The 13,544-nt window shown below is 42.4% G+C and overlaps 1 protein-coding gene across 1 annotated transcript; it reads right to left on the reverse strand.

Moving 5' to 3' along the window:
* Positions 1–354: 354 nt before the first annotated feature.
* On the reverse strand, positions 355–12,765 carry si:ch211-166a6.5 (clustered mitochondria protein homolog). The gene is made up of 28 exons (XM_063489429.1): positions 12,524–12,765; positions 10,401–10,510; positions 9,900–10,071; positions 9,101–9,238; positions 8,857–9,011; positions 8,624–8,778; positions 7,152–7,274; positions 6,867–6,999; positions 6,677–6,769; positions 6,409–6,575; positions 6,060–6,248; positions 5,537–5,974; positions 5,393–5,466; positions 5,187–5,291; positions 5,004–5,104; positions 4,766–4,918; positions 4,622–4,684; positions 4,239–4,468; positions 4,068–4,152; positions 3,755–3,908; positions 3,500–3,639; positions 2,666–2,746; positions 2,454–2,579; positions 2,228–2,337; positions 2,013–2,106; positions 1,780–1,905; positions 1,621–1,694; positions 355–1,436 (listed from the first exon to the last, which is right to left on the reverse strand). The coding sequence occupies exons 1-28, from the start codon at positions 12,570–12,572 to the stop codon at positions 914–916; spliced, it is 4,161 nt and encodes a 1,386-aa protein (XP_063345499.1). The 5' UTR covers positions 12,573–12,765; the 3' UTR covers positions 355–913.
* Between the last annotated feature and the right edge of the window lie 779 nt (positions 12,766–13,544).

Below are 13,544 nucleotides of genomic sequence, written 5' to 3' on the forward strand. Positions count from 1 at the left end.
TTGAAGCAGGTGAGATTCAGCAGCAGAAGACCACACCGGCTGTCACTCTCGTCAGCTAAGAACAGGAAACTGAGGCTACAATTCACATGGATGCGTTCTGCCTTATATCTACAATTCAGGCTTGTGTTGTTTGGGAGATTTTGACACTTATTTGGCTCTTTAGTGCAAACTAGGCATTATTTAAACACCACAGTGTGTGCCCATCTTCTGATGGCTGCTTCAAGCAAAATAACGTCTCACAAAGCTCAAATCAAACTGGTTTCCACACCCCACCAAGCAAACACGCATTAGCATGTTACAAAAATGTAACTTTATCAACTCCACAGATTTTATTTATAATCACATTAATGGAAATTCTCATAGGGTTGAACTGTTACATTGGTAATTTAAGTATATAAAGACAAAGTTGTATTTTTTCCTGTTTAAACCAATCAGATTCAGTTTTATATAGAATAGTAAGATATTATAAAAGCCTTTTTATTTTACAGTCTTCTACCTTCCAGTGCTTCAGCTCACCTGTGTACAAATAGAACTTTAAATTTGGTTGGTTCGTTGGAACAGATGCATCCTGATTTACAGATGAATAGAGTTTAGAGTTTTAAAATTCACATTATATAAAGTCATGTCATGCAAGTGCATTTAAAAAACAAAAAAATAAAAAAACCAAAAACAAACCTGAAGGCACACTTTTTAATACACCAAGGTAAAAAGTTTATTATTGAAAAAACAAAAACAAACAAAAGGTTAAACCCTCTCCGAGTCAGTACTAAGGTAAAATCTTCAGGATAAAGTAATAGTCATTCTGTCCTTCTTGTTCATTGGATCAAATTTCATCAGGAAATACTGGAAGAGTTTTTAATCTTACAGCAGTGACTTTGGAAAACTTTATTACAACTCTTTGTTTGCGTTGTGATCATTCTTCAGCTGTTTCATTGGCAGTGCTGCCATCTCCTTCTCCATTTACGGCTGTAGCTTTGCCTCTGGACTTTGAAACAACATCTGCCCAGCTCACGTCACTTCTCAGGGCCGATGGGCTTGCAGGGACGTCCATCCTTCCATTTATTTCGCCTGAGCTTGACTCCATCTCATCATTTACCGTTTTGACCTTATCAGAGGCCGCTTTGTCACCTTCTGCACTGGTTTTCTCCTTTTGCTGGTTTTGCTCAGCTGGCTCAATCACATGACCATTAGCTGAAACTTTTCCAGTGCTCTCCAGAGATCCTTCTTCTACTTGTTGGTCCTGCTGGCACTTGCTTGCATCCTCTGCTGGGTTTCCCCCACCCTCGGGTTCCTTCCCACATCCTTTTTCTCGGTCTGAACGTTTCCCTCCTCCATTCACAGCCACTGAGGCGACATTAGGTAGTTTTAGTCCCAGCTCTTTCACCACTGCAGCCTTTAGCTCGAGATGTTTCTGCTTATACTCCTGGAACCTATTACTGTGAAAACAGTCATGTCATAAGTGGGTTTATACATAAGAAATGCTAATACTGAAAAGAGCCACATACAGTCCAACTAGAATTTAAAACACTATTTCTAAAGTCCATTTTTGGGTCCATTCTTGAGACGTGCATTGTCACGTTGCTTTAACACTGGGTATGCCATCCCACTATGAATATTTACCTCTGTGTAATGTTCCTGATCCCTGTAACTAGAACCATCTGCTCCAGAATAATGTCGGATGTTGGACTGAGACACTGGGGGAAATGGAGAACAATGGGGTTTAGCATGCTTTACTTTTTCCTTTGAAAGAGAGAGTTGCGTATGCTTTCAGGCACCTACCTCCACAGTTGCCTCTGTGCACTCAGCTCCTGCCTGTCTGAGAGTGCGTTCAACCTTCACCGCTTGCTTGGTTATGGTGGACAGGAAGTCTTTGCTGCAGCGTGTTTGTGGGTGATCGTCTCCAAACTAAAGAGGGGGCAGAAAAAAAAAAAAAAAAAAAAAAAAGAGACATTTAAGTCCATGCAAATCCAGTCAGTCACCCACTTTACTTCCTCCCTCACACTTTTACTGACCAGAGAGGTAAAGGCAGTCAAGGCCTCTTTCTCATGTGTCATAGCACTTCTGTAGTCACCCTTACTGCACATCCACTGGGCCAACAAGTGCTGACTGCACAGACAAGGAATCAGGGAGAAACATGGTCATGTTTTGGGGAGAGACGATAATAGACAAAAGACATCTCACTGACTTTTTATTCAAAATATTATCAAGAGTATAAATCACATCTTACTTTAGAGCAGTCTGTAGACATGTGGGGCCAAAGAAGGAAGTGTTAAGTCTCAGAGCATTCTTTAGGAACTGGCCTGTCTGATCTTCTGCTAGCACCAGCCCAAGGCAGTTCTGCAAGAAGAAAATGTTAGCACTTTCATACAGTCATTTCACTTTTCATTATATTGTCAAAAGCTTTTCTTCTGAGCATTCCAGACTGAGGTGATAATCAAGTCCATCAAACCTACATCCAGTGTTGCTGTGTATGGATGGTCTTCTCCGTGCACTGTAAGCATTAACAGACGAGCTCTGAGGAAACACTTCTGTGCCAGGGCGGTCTCCCCTCCAGCATACACATACACACCTAAGAGGGCCTACATACAAAAACGATGGCAATTGTGACTTTGTGATGACTGGATAAAGTACATTCTCTAATATACAAATGTGTAGCTATACTCACGTATTGCTGAATCGTGTTTGGATGATCAAAGCCGAGCACCCTCTCACTGATGACAACTGCCTTCAGCTGGACACTGCGGGCCTTAAGTACAAAGAAAGTCAGATGAGAAATTGATAGTTTCATCTATATTAAAAGGAACAGTTTAGGGCGGGAGCAGTACATACATGTCTGCATACAAGTCTACATCCATCAACCAAAAGAAGCATGCAATGCAGACGAGACAAACCAAATGAACAAAAATACAGGATCACCTTCACCTTACACCTACAGTAGCTGCTCAGCCACACAAACCCGTGTCATGAAGCTCCTGATGCAGTTTGTGTGCAGATGTTAATGTTTTACAGAGGCCGATTGGTGAGTCAACAGAGCCTTTGTGACCCTGCTCTAACTTTGTGGTCTGACACACTGTGGCCAAGTTGCTGTGGTTCCTAAATGCTTCCACTTTGCAATAATGCCACTTACAGTTTATGGTGGAATATTTAGGAGGGAAGAAATTTCACAGACTGACTTGTGCAGCAGTGGCATCCTACTACAGCACCATGCTCAAATTCAGGAAGCTCTTTAGAATGACCCAAATGTTTGTAGAGGCAGACAGCATGAGTAGGTATTTGGTTTACACACCTGTGACAATGGGACTGAAAACATCTGAATTATAAGATTAAAAAGGTGTGGCCCAATAATTTGTATATATGGTGTAGCTAATGCTGTGGTGTTCTCTCAAACGTGGCATAAATTGTTTTTCAAAAATCCAGTAAAGCAGTCTTATTATTTTCGCCTCTATTATATGTTAATGTTTGTGGCTAACGGAAACAAATCGTTGATCAGTCAGCATACCTCAGCAGTTTTCCCCTGGAGGAAAGCCACCTTGGCCAGCAAGGTGTGGCAATAACCAGCCTCAGGGTGCAGATCGTCACACACTCTACCATACAGGTAAACCGCTTCTTTTAACTGCTCATGGGCCTGATCCAGCAGACCTGCAATCATAACACAAAGCTTATTTTTCAGTAAATTCACACTGCGGGGAAGAAAATAAATAAATAAATAAATAAATAGAGACAATAGTCTGCAGCAGTTGGACTTGTGACTTACCCTTCTGAATGGACAGCTGTGCAGCTTGATATACTTTAGAGGCATCCACAGTTGGCATGTGAATGTGCTTGACAACAGGGATCATGTTGATGATGTCCTCTGGACCAATAGGAGCTTTGTTTTGGTTGTCAAAGGAGTAGTCTCTCAGTCTCAACTAGTGTGGATACAGGATTAAAAAGTGCCTTTCCCTTTTAATATACAGAATTTGATTTTTAAAAGCTAATTTTGCAACTTAAATGTACATATTAATATCCATATCCTCCACTTGGACTGACAAATTTAAAACTGCATTCATATTTCAGATGTCTGTTACCTGTACACCAATCTTTAAACAGAACTCCCTGAGCAAGGAGAGCTTCTGCAGGCCGTAGTGCTCCACCAGGTAGTTTGGACTGGAGCTGTTCCACAAAAAACACAGGTTGTTCTCAAATTGATCCACTATTAGATAATAAATGCATGTGGAGAACAAAGGCCATGCCCTCACCCCAGGCTATCAGAGACATAGGTTTCAGCAGCATCCTGGCAGACCAGGTTCCATAGCTCAGCTCCCGTGAGTGTGCTCCAGGGTGTGCTTTCAGAGGCCCCGGCCCCTCGGCCACGCCGTCTTGACTTCTTCTTAGTATCCTCTCCTACAGAGGTGGGTGGGAAGTGGGGAACCAATAGGCAGCTAAGGAAGTGACTGACTGCTGCGGAGAGACTCGGCACATCCACGCCCTACAGAGACATGAATGGAGGCTTTAGTTCATTCCTTGGAAACCACACCTGCTGCCTTTTTAAAAACCCAAGGTGTGAAAACATGGGTGATTAATTGCAGTTCTCATCAAGGAACATTTAAAAAAAAAAAAAAAAAAAAAAAAAAAAAAGTACCTGGAGGAAACTGTTGAACACCCTTCTTGTTGAACGAATAAAAATTTCAGCTACGACAGTTCTCTGGTGAAAACAGGAAGGAGGATGTAAGAAAGCAGCATCACCATAAAGAGAGTTAAGCTTAGTTTTTAAAGTTAAACGAACCATTATATGCCTCAGGTGCTCCTTGTGTTCTGACTGGGCAATAGCCTTGACCACATGGCCCAGGTACCGGAGGTTGATGCCTCTCTGATGTAGAGCATTTTTTAGAGTAGCTCCGTCCATTGGAGCCTCACTGCTGTGTAAACAACCCTCCAACTGCAGACACAAACACGCATATAGTGAACATGTTTGTTTTCAAAAAAGACACCATTTGGAGCACATTAGCTCTGATTGGACTTACAAAAGCTGGTATCTGGTGTGTGATGATGAAAGCTGCTGCTTCCCTCAGTAACTGTTCCTGCAGCTTTGTTGATGTGCTTTCCCCCGGAGGAAATGCTACCCCTAAAATTTGTACAAGAAGCGTGTCATGATGCGTTCTAATAAGAGCTCTGCTATAGCAGACTTGTGTAGTTAGTCTGCATACCTGGAGAAAATACATTTGGATTAAAGCGCATCTCAAACAGGATCTCACTAACTGAGCCCACGTCTTTACACGCAGCTCGGACGGCAGCAGTGGCTCGAGAGTCACCTGTGAAAATAGAAGAAATAAATGACAACTTCACTTAAAATGTGCTGAAGTACAGCTATGATTTCAGTGTCCATTCAGTAAGAACTACTAACACTTCTTACCAGATGTGGCACATTCTTCAAATCCTCCATTTTCATCCAACAACTCTCTGACACGCTGAGTGAACTGGCAATGTCTTAAAAACAAAAAGAGAAACTTAAGCTTCATGAAAACTTAAAATAAATCTTCTCTGATTTACTACTCACTTGTGTTGAGTGAAAGCCTGCATCAGCTCTGGCCTCAGTCTGCAGAGGCCATGAGGAAAACTCCTTGGAAGGTCAGTATTTGCATGATAATCCTCTGGCCAACCTTCTTTTATACAGTCAGTCTTATTCTCATCCTCATTACAGCTTTTATTACTCTCTTCTTCTCCAGTCACTGTGCAGCTTTCCGTCTGTGCCTCTGGACAGAAGTTGGCATCAGCTGGGAAACTTCTGAAAACATCTAATAAGTAGAACCTCCCATCAGCTCCCAACAGCCCCTGTGCATCCACAGAGGTGAACAGGGGCACCTGGTGACCGTTGGGTGCCAGGACAACATGTCTCTGCAGCGAAAGGGACTTGGCTGCATGAGCCAACAGTTCTAGTAGCCGTCTACGATAGGGAGACTCTTGTGGTCCTGCATTTACACCATACAGCAAACCTCTGAAGATCAAATGAGACCGGCAGCATTAAAATCTGTGAAAATTTAATACCACTAAACATTCTTAAACAGCTTCAGAGGGCGTACCTTGAAGCAGGAGCAGTTCCCTGGTCCTGCTCCGAGCCCTCCAAGCCAGGGGCCAGACCCTGGGCAGACAGGCGAACCCCTCTGTAGTCAACAATGGCTGTGGGTATAGTGTGCAGCCCCTGCAACCCCTGCAGACCCTCCAAGTCACTGTAAGCCTGCACACCTTTAAGCTCCAGCCTCTGAGCAGCCCTGCAAATACGAGGATAAAAATAATCAGTGCCAATATAAAAGCACAACTACAATGCAAGAGTCATTTTATCATACAACATGGGATGGATTATATACGTACATCCCATTAGAAGCAAAGGGCATCAGGTCGTCTTGTCATTTTTAGGGAGTTTGCACTTACCTGCGACCCCTTTCACCACCAAACACTGCACTTGCTGCCCCCTGGCTCATGAAAAGGCCACCCCACAGGAAAGCTGGGTCCTCTGGGTTTCCATTAACTGGCTCAACAAAACCGTCTACCACAGTCTCGGCCCCTTGCATAACAGCACTCACAAATGCACTGTTCACCTGAGCAAAAAGGTAGGAATGAATGAAGAGTATATGAAAGTGAATGAAAAAAGACAAATACAAGCTATGACATCAAGCTAAATGACAGCTTCTATAAATACCTGAAGTACTGCTTTGTCTCTCTGCAGCCTCTCCTCCAGACTTCCTTGAGGAAGATCTCTGGCTGCTTGTAGCTCCTCATTCCAGTCTGGAGGCTGCGTATAAACAAAGGCATGCGTAATTAGGATCACTGCCAACAGCAAACTGCTGCCAGCAACCATCGGAAAACAACTGTCTTCTGCTATAAACAACCTGTGTTGCTGCCTGATCATCTACTCCCAGTCTGGTGAAGGTGTTTTTGTGAGTGCGTGTAGCGCATGGAGGACCGAGCCAACTCAGCGTGTGGTAGGGTGTAGGCATCACCTCTACTGGTGGTTGCAGGGGCCTAAAAAGAGGAAAAAGCTGCTTTACTCCAAATACGATTCAGTTGGTCATTTTCAAAGCAATATTAAACATTTCTTTGGCCAATAGAAAGGCTGGAAGGGATGCATATTCAAAGTACTGCAGTACTCACTCTATAAAGAACAATGTCTTTACCTGTTTTTGAGTGTGGTAAAAGTTTGTTTGAAGGCAGGACTAATGTGACAAAGCAAGTCTGTTAAACAGTGACAAACTGGAGAGGACTGTGCAGGACGAGGATCAAACACATCCTCTGTGGACCTGCAAAAGATGACAGAGAGAGAATATGATTAAACCAACTTGGATGTGATCGTTTCATTTTCTTTCTTTGTGTGCATTGGCCCTGCTTGGCCCAGAAAGCATACAAGTAGGTACATATCCAATTCTGAAAGAGTTGGGACAAAAAAAAGGTAGTACTAAGAACGAAATAGCTGGAGGAACATTTTGCAACCAGTTAGGTTAGCAACAGGTCAGCAACATGATTGGGTATAAAGAGAGTGTAAGTAAAGTTGACTAGAGTTTCACTAGTGTGGGGAACCCCCCCCCCCCCAAAAAAAAAAAAAACCCAACCCAAAACCCCTACATCTACAAACTGGAAAATTTCAGAATAATGTTCCTCAACATAAAAATTGTTAAGACTTTGATTATATCTCATGATCTACTCATCATCAAAAGCTGATCAGTAGCATGTTGCTACAACAACATGCCTTCAGAGTTTCAGAGTTCAGGTGCTGACGTGCTGCAGTTGAGATCTTTACAATACAATATTATTTATATAGCACATTTAAAAACCACAGGCATGCCAAAGTGCTTCACAAAATGAGTTAAGAGCAATAATAAATACAAATATAAAGCATAAAATACAAAATACACTTTCACCAACTGAAAACATTTGGAGCATCATGAAATTAAAATATACAAAGGTGACCCAGGACTGTTGAGCAGCTAAAATGGGACAACACTCCTCTCACAAATGTCCAGCAGCTGGCCTCAGTTTCCAGAGTTTAAAGAGAGGATGCTACAGAGTGGGAAACATGGTGTTGGCACACATTTTGAGTCTTGTTGCTGCCATCCAATTCTATCTTAAAACAAAAGAGGTACATTTTCTCAGATTCTTCCTAAATGCAGGCCAATGTACCATATTCCAGTCCTCCTCTTCTTATAGTGTGTCCACACAATCTTGCTCGCTTGTCATTCTTACATAGTGAGCTTTTGTCTTCTTTTTAAAACTTCAGCCGTTCTGTGTGCGATATTCTCGTCATCTGCATACCTCAGGTTATTAATAAAGGTACCCACCAACCACATTGCCTGTCATTCCATCAATCTCATGATGATGCACTCACAGTACAGAGAAAATTAGGTCAGGTGACAGCACACCCTTGCTGTACACCTTCAGATTTTTGATAAATTCTCCAATGTAATTGAAGTTTGTTCCCAGTAGAGGTTCTTTATAACTGAAGTCTTTCCTGTCAGTGTTCAGAGCTACTAATAACCAATGAAATATTCATCACTGCTTGTGTCAAAGGCCACAATAAAACAAAGTACAACATGAGTATAAGGATTGTGGGTTGTGTATTATTAGTTTGATTAAATAAAATGAATTTCTTTACCTATTTAGGAAAAAACCTTTTGGACAGGATGTGATGTCACAGCGTCGCCCCTCCATTGTAACCGCAGTGATGTACAGGAAGTCCCCCTGCAACTTCCTGTGTCCTGGAGGAGGGTTCCAGCAGCTGAGAGACAGGTCCTTCAGGTAACTGGGGGCCTGATGAGGATAAAGTGATGCAGAGTTAGTGAATGTGTTTAGGTGAAACAAATAAAAAGAGTCCAGTTATTTGTGCACCTCTGGTTGGGAGTTATGTGGGAGCAGGGCCATGAGCGGTCTTTCCGAGGAACCGGGGAGGAGGTACTCAGGCAGCACTCCATCCTGGCTGGTTGATTCAGTTTTTGTGTGGCTTAGAGAGCGCTTAAGGCTCTTTCCATTTTGTAAGCTAGATTCTACATTGGAAACAAAGAGATTCGACTGAGTTTAAGGCCATTTTTGGTGTACATGTTACAATTTGTCTAAATGCACAGTGTGTGTTTACCTGGTATTTGTGTATGTGTGAGTGCCTCCAGTACGCTAGGTGAGCGTCCTTCTCTCAGTGCATCCTGAGGTCCAGATGCTCTCAGCAGCTCAAGCACACGAGCCAGATGCACTCTGGCTGAGCGGAAAGTGTAAGGCTCTGAAAAGACATGCACTGGTTAACAGAAAATTTAGATCAACCAATTATAAAACTCTCAGCAATACGACAAAGATCTGATAACCACCTGAAAATGATCAGCCCCGTTTTCACAGAACAAGCCGTACGGAGATTGAGAAAGATACATAAGGAATGTGCTCGAGGGTACATTGTTTCAGCAGCTAGAGGGTGAGAGCGAAATACTTGAGTTTGCACTTATGGTTGCAAAGATTACAACTAAATCTCTGCATCTATAAACCCTTGTGTGATGACTCAGAAAAAGTGAGTCAGGTGTTTACATTGAGCCAAGATAGACTTAAGTGTCTGTGGAGGAGAAAGGGTGAGAGTGTGGTGAAAATATGGATAGGATTATTGTTAAAATTAACAAGCTATGAAAATAATTGTGCTCTGGAATGCTCTCCCTCCAACCTCGAGGTCTGCTAAAAACTCAAAAAAAAAAAAAAAAAAAAAAAAACCCACCTTTCCACTTGCGTTTGGTTAACTTTGTGACTTTTTCCTCAAAAAGTAAAATGTTACTAATGTGTAAATGGGTTCAATTACCAAAATAAAACAGGCAGTAATTGACTTAATAAGAAATTCGCCAATATGTAAGAATTGTTGAGTGGTTGCCAAAGACAGCTTATTAAAAACAGAAACATGATACCTTCCACAAGGCGAAGGATGGCACCTGCTTTAAGACCCTTGATGTTTTGCAGTTGAGCAAGGGGATCCAGAGTTGCCCCGGCTAGTGTGAGTGCGAGGTTGGAGCGTGGGCACACCTCATTCCTCGAAAGCAGAGTCATTACTGCATCTTGAACAAGCCAAAAGCCATGGACCTACAGAGATGAATTTTTAAACACACCAGTTAAATCCAATCTGCGAACACTCAAATATCTACTTGTGAGGAGAACTTCAGACATACAGAATTATCCACAGTGGCAAATATAACAAAGGATAAAAATTATAAACCATAAATACATAGTTCCAGCTAAATTTTAAATTTCAATATTATTTCTATATATAGTGCCAAATCACAGCGATTATTACCTCAAGGTGCTTTATATTGTAAGGTAAAGACCCTACAAGAATAGCCATCACCGCTTTAAAAACAATAAAAACAAAAAACAAAACAAGGAAAATAGGAACAGACAGTGAGAGTCAGTACCTGCAGCTCAAAGGGCTCTACTCCTGCTCCCTGGATCTTTACAGAAAACGATGTGACGTCATCTAGGCGAATACTGACAGCATCGCTTCCAACAGTCACGCTGTTTGCATCTGTTTGAAGGAGAAATCAGAGGAACAGATTCAACAGGATAATCAAGAGTTCTGCAAAAGGAGCAGAACATGTCAGTTTCCAGAACAGCTGAGCTTCTGTTGACATGCCTATAAAACAGAGTGAAACACCTGCTAATCATTTAATCATCATATCTGATTGCAAACATTTTGAAGGACAGCAAAAAGTAGCATCAGGTTTGGGTGATTTACATATCTGTGAAGGCACCATTTATGTTGAAGTATTTTATTCCCTTTTTCAGGGAAGGCCTTGCTTCCTTCAGTGAGACAAACAATATTTTTGCACCCATTTGAGCAGCATGTCAGAAAAAGCCTGCAGTCCGGACCTGCCACCCACTGAAACATCTGGCACATGATTAAAAGAAAAATATGACAAAGAAGGCCCTGAACTGTTGAGCAGTAAGAATGAAAAAACCTTTCAGCAGCAGATGGTCCCCTCAGTTCCCAAACACTTGCAGGGCTGTTAAGAAGAAGCGGACACATGCAGCACGGTGGGAAAGGAGCCCGACTTTTATGAAATGGTTTGCTCGAAGTATATACTAAAAAGAAAGATTACAGCTTCTCAGCTGTAACATTTGGCACGTTCTTGCTGTACTACTTGCAAATCATTGCCTTCCTTTTGTATTTTACCTACCGTGCTGAGGCAGGGACTCAATCTGGGCAACATTCACAATACTCTCTTGCTTAGTTGCCACTTTTAAAACCGAGTCAAACAACAAAGGAATAGTAATCATTTATCACGTTCTTCCCACTAATTTCCTCTAAAATAAGTATGAGCTAGGATGGAAAGTTGGTATGTAACAGAGTGCCTGAAGGAGAGTGTGAATTTATACAAGGAAGAGGGGAAAGGGAAAAGAGAGAAAGAAACATGGGGAGTGTCTAGCTTTTACACTCACTTGCAGGGAGAACAGGACTTGGCGTGTTCCACTAATGGAAGTGTGACTAAACCTGTTGCATTTGCATACCGGCCTACATGTCATCTCAGAGTGAAGGGACAGCCAACACCCAACGCTGCTATGTAGATAAAAGCAGCAAACTGTGACACAAAACTAAAACCTAGGTGATGGATCAGGCTTGCTTGCAATGATGCATTCACACAATCGCTACTAAAACATAACATGCACATTGCAGAGGCCAAAAATAACTTTGATCTTATCTCTGGCTACTGTCATTCATTCACTCTGCAGCACAGCCACAACTCTTGCTGTCAATCTGGGACTACTTTGCAACTGGAAAGCACCCAAAACAATAGCAGTTTGTGATTGGTTGTCAGAATGTCCCTCCTCCCCTCCACTTCTCTTTTGGAGCTTGTACAGAGTCTATATTGGCATTGATTCCTGAAGTTGGCTTGCACTATAATCGAGCTAGGAAGCAAAGAAATGTATATGCTACAGCGCATTCATGGTAACGATGCAAAACGGTAATTTGCATTCCTCTGTACTTTGAAATTACCTAAATTGTCAATCACAGTTCAAAGATTAATGACATTTTTGAAAGAAAAACGCCCTCGGGGCAATTTAATTGGTGACAGGCTAGCGCACATTCTACCTTAACTCAATCACCATGTTATGTGCGAGGGGAGTGGCAACACGTTAGGAGGTCCTCACAAGAGTGTGGCAACTGTTTTGGACAAAAATCAAGAAAGTGTGTAGAGTTTCACTTCTTAAAAAGGTTGTAAGTGGATATTTTATGGCCCCTTACACATCTGTGTACATATTCCTATTGATTTTATCTGCATCACAGCACGTGTGTATGCGTGTGTGGCACTCAAATGCGCAAAATACACAGCAGGAGATGCTTCAAGTGGTCAGGAAGTTGGTAAAAGCAGAAAAGTAGCACCGGCCATGTTCAGAGCAGCAGTACAGTGCTGGAATCTCTCACCCTCCACACATTCTCCTGCTACAGGAGACACCCCTTGCACAAGCACGAAAAGGAAGAAAGTGCCAAAGAGAGAGGAGCGCACACGTAAAACATATCCCACAGACTAGTTCTTACCAGCCTTGGCTTGATTTCTTCCTCCTCCTCTCCTCACTTTGTCCTTCATGGCTGCCTGCTGAAGTTTTTCCTGGAGCTGTCTTCTTGTGTTTTACTTCTTCTGTGGTGGAAGCTGCTACCACGCAGTCGTGTTTAAAAACTCCCGGAAAAAAAAGACCGAGAGAAGACAAGTGGAAACGCGCAGTCCGACTGACTGAAGGTAAAATGCCTGTTCAGGACTGCAACTCCTGCCCTGTCTACAAAGCAAACTTAGCTTATCTGCTCTCCCTCTGTAAAAAGCCACACCCTCCTTTTATTGCTCCACACAGGCTCATTACTCCGGCTGTCTCACACGCTTGTTGGACTGGGTGTGTCTCTGTTCACTCCTCCCTCCAGAAGCCCTGGAGTAGAAGTGAGAATTAAAGACTGCTTTGACACCAGTCCAACAAAAACTGCTTTTGAATATAAGTGTTTTATATTGCATTATGTGGAAGCTCGCTCAGCGCATTGGTCCACACATGTCCAGATGTTAACAAAAGGGAATGATGAGGCCGTGTTCTGTAATCTAACGCCAAGTGAGTGCTGCTGGGTGCAGCTTCTGGGCTTCTTCATTTGTGACAAGTTTACTCAGAGTATGCAGAAAATACAACCGTGAGAAAGCTACCCTTCCACAAATGGGTGTGCCCGTGTGTGACTTGGTTACTCATCTCTGTTGAAAAGCGTACACCTACTACAGTCACATTTTATGCATACCTGTGCAGATTTCAGTCCAAACACGCATTAAGATTTCTGGGTTCGGCTGCTACAGTCTCATAAAACTATGTTTTAGTCATCTACAGTGTGCTCGGTGGTGGTGTTATAAAACATCTCTCAGCTGAAAGTCAGGGAAGTTAAGCATGCATCTGGACAAAAGTCAGCTGCTTGTCACTTCTGCCATATTTGCCATATTATAAGATATCCCCACAGGATCGAAATATCCCAGGTTATGGTGGATGATGGCTTTTTGACACTCGTCACGTTTACGTTTTTGTATATAACTGGA

This window comes from Pelmatolapia mariae, linkage group LG12, assembly GCF_036321145.2.
Source record: "Pelmatolapia mariae isolate MD_Pm_ZW linkage group LG12, Pm_UMD_F_2, whole genome shotgun sequence".
Lineage (NCBI taxonomy): Eukaryota > Metazoa > Chordata > Actinopteri > Cichliformes > Cichlidae > Pelmatolapia > Pelmatolapia mariae.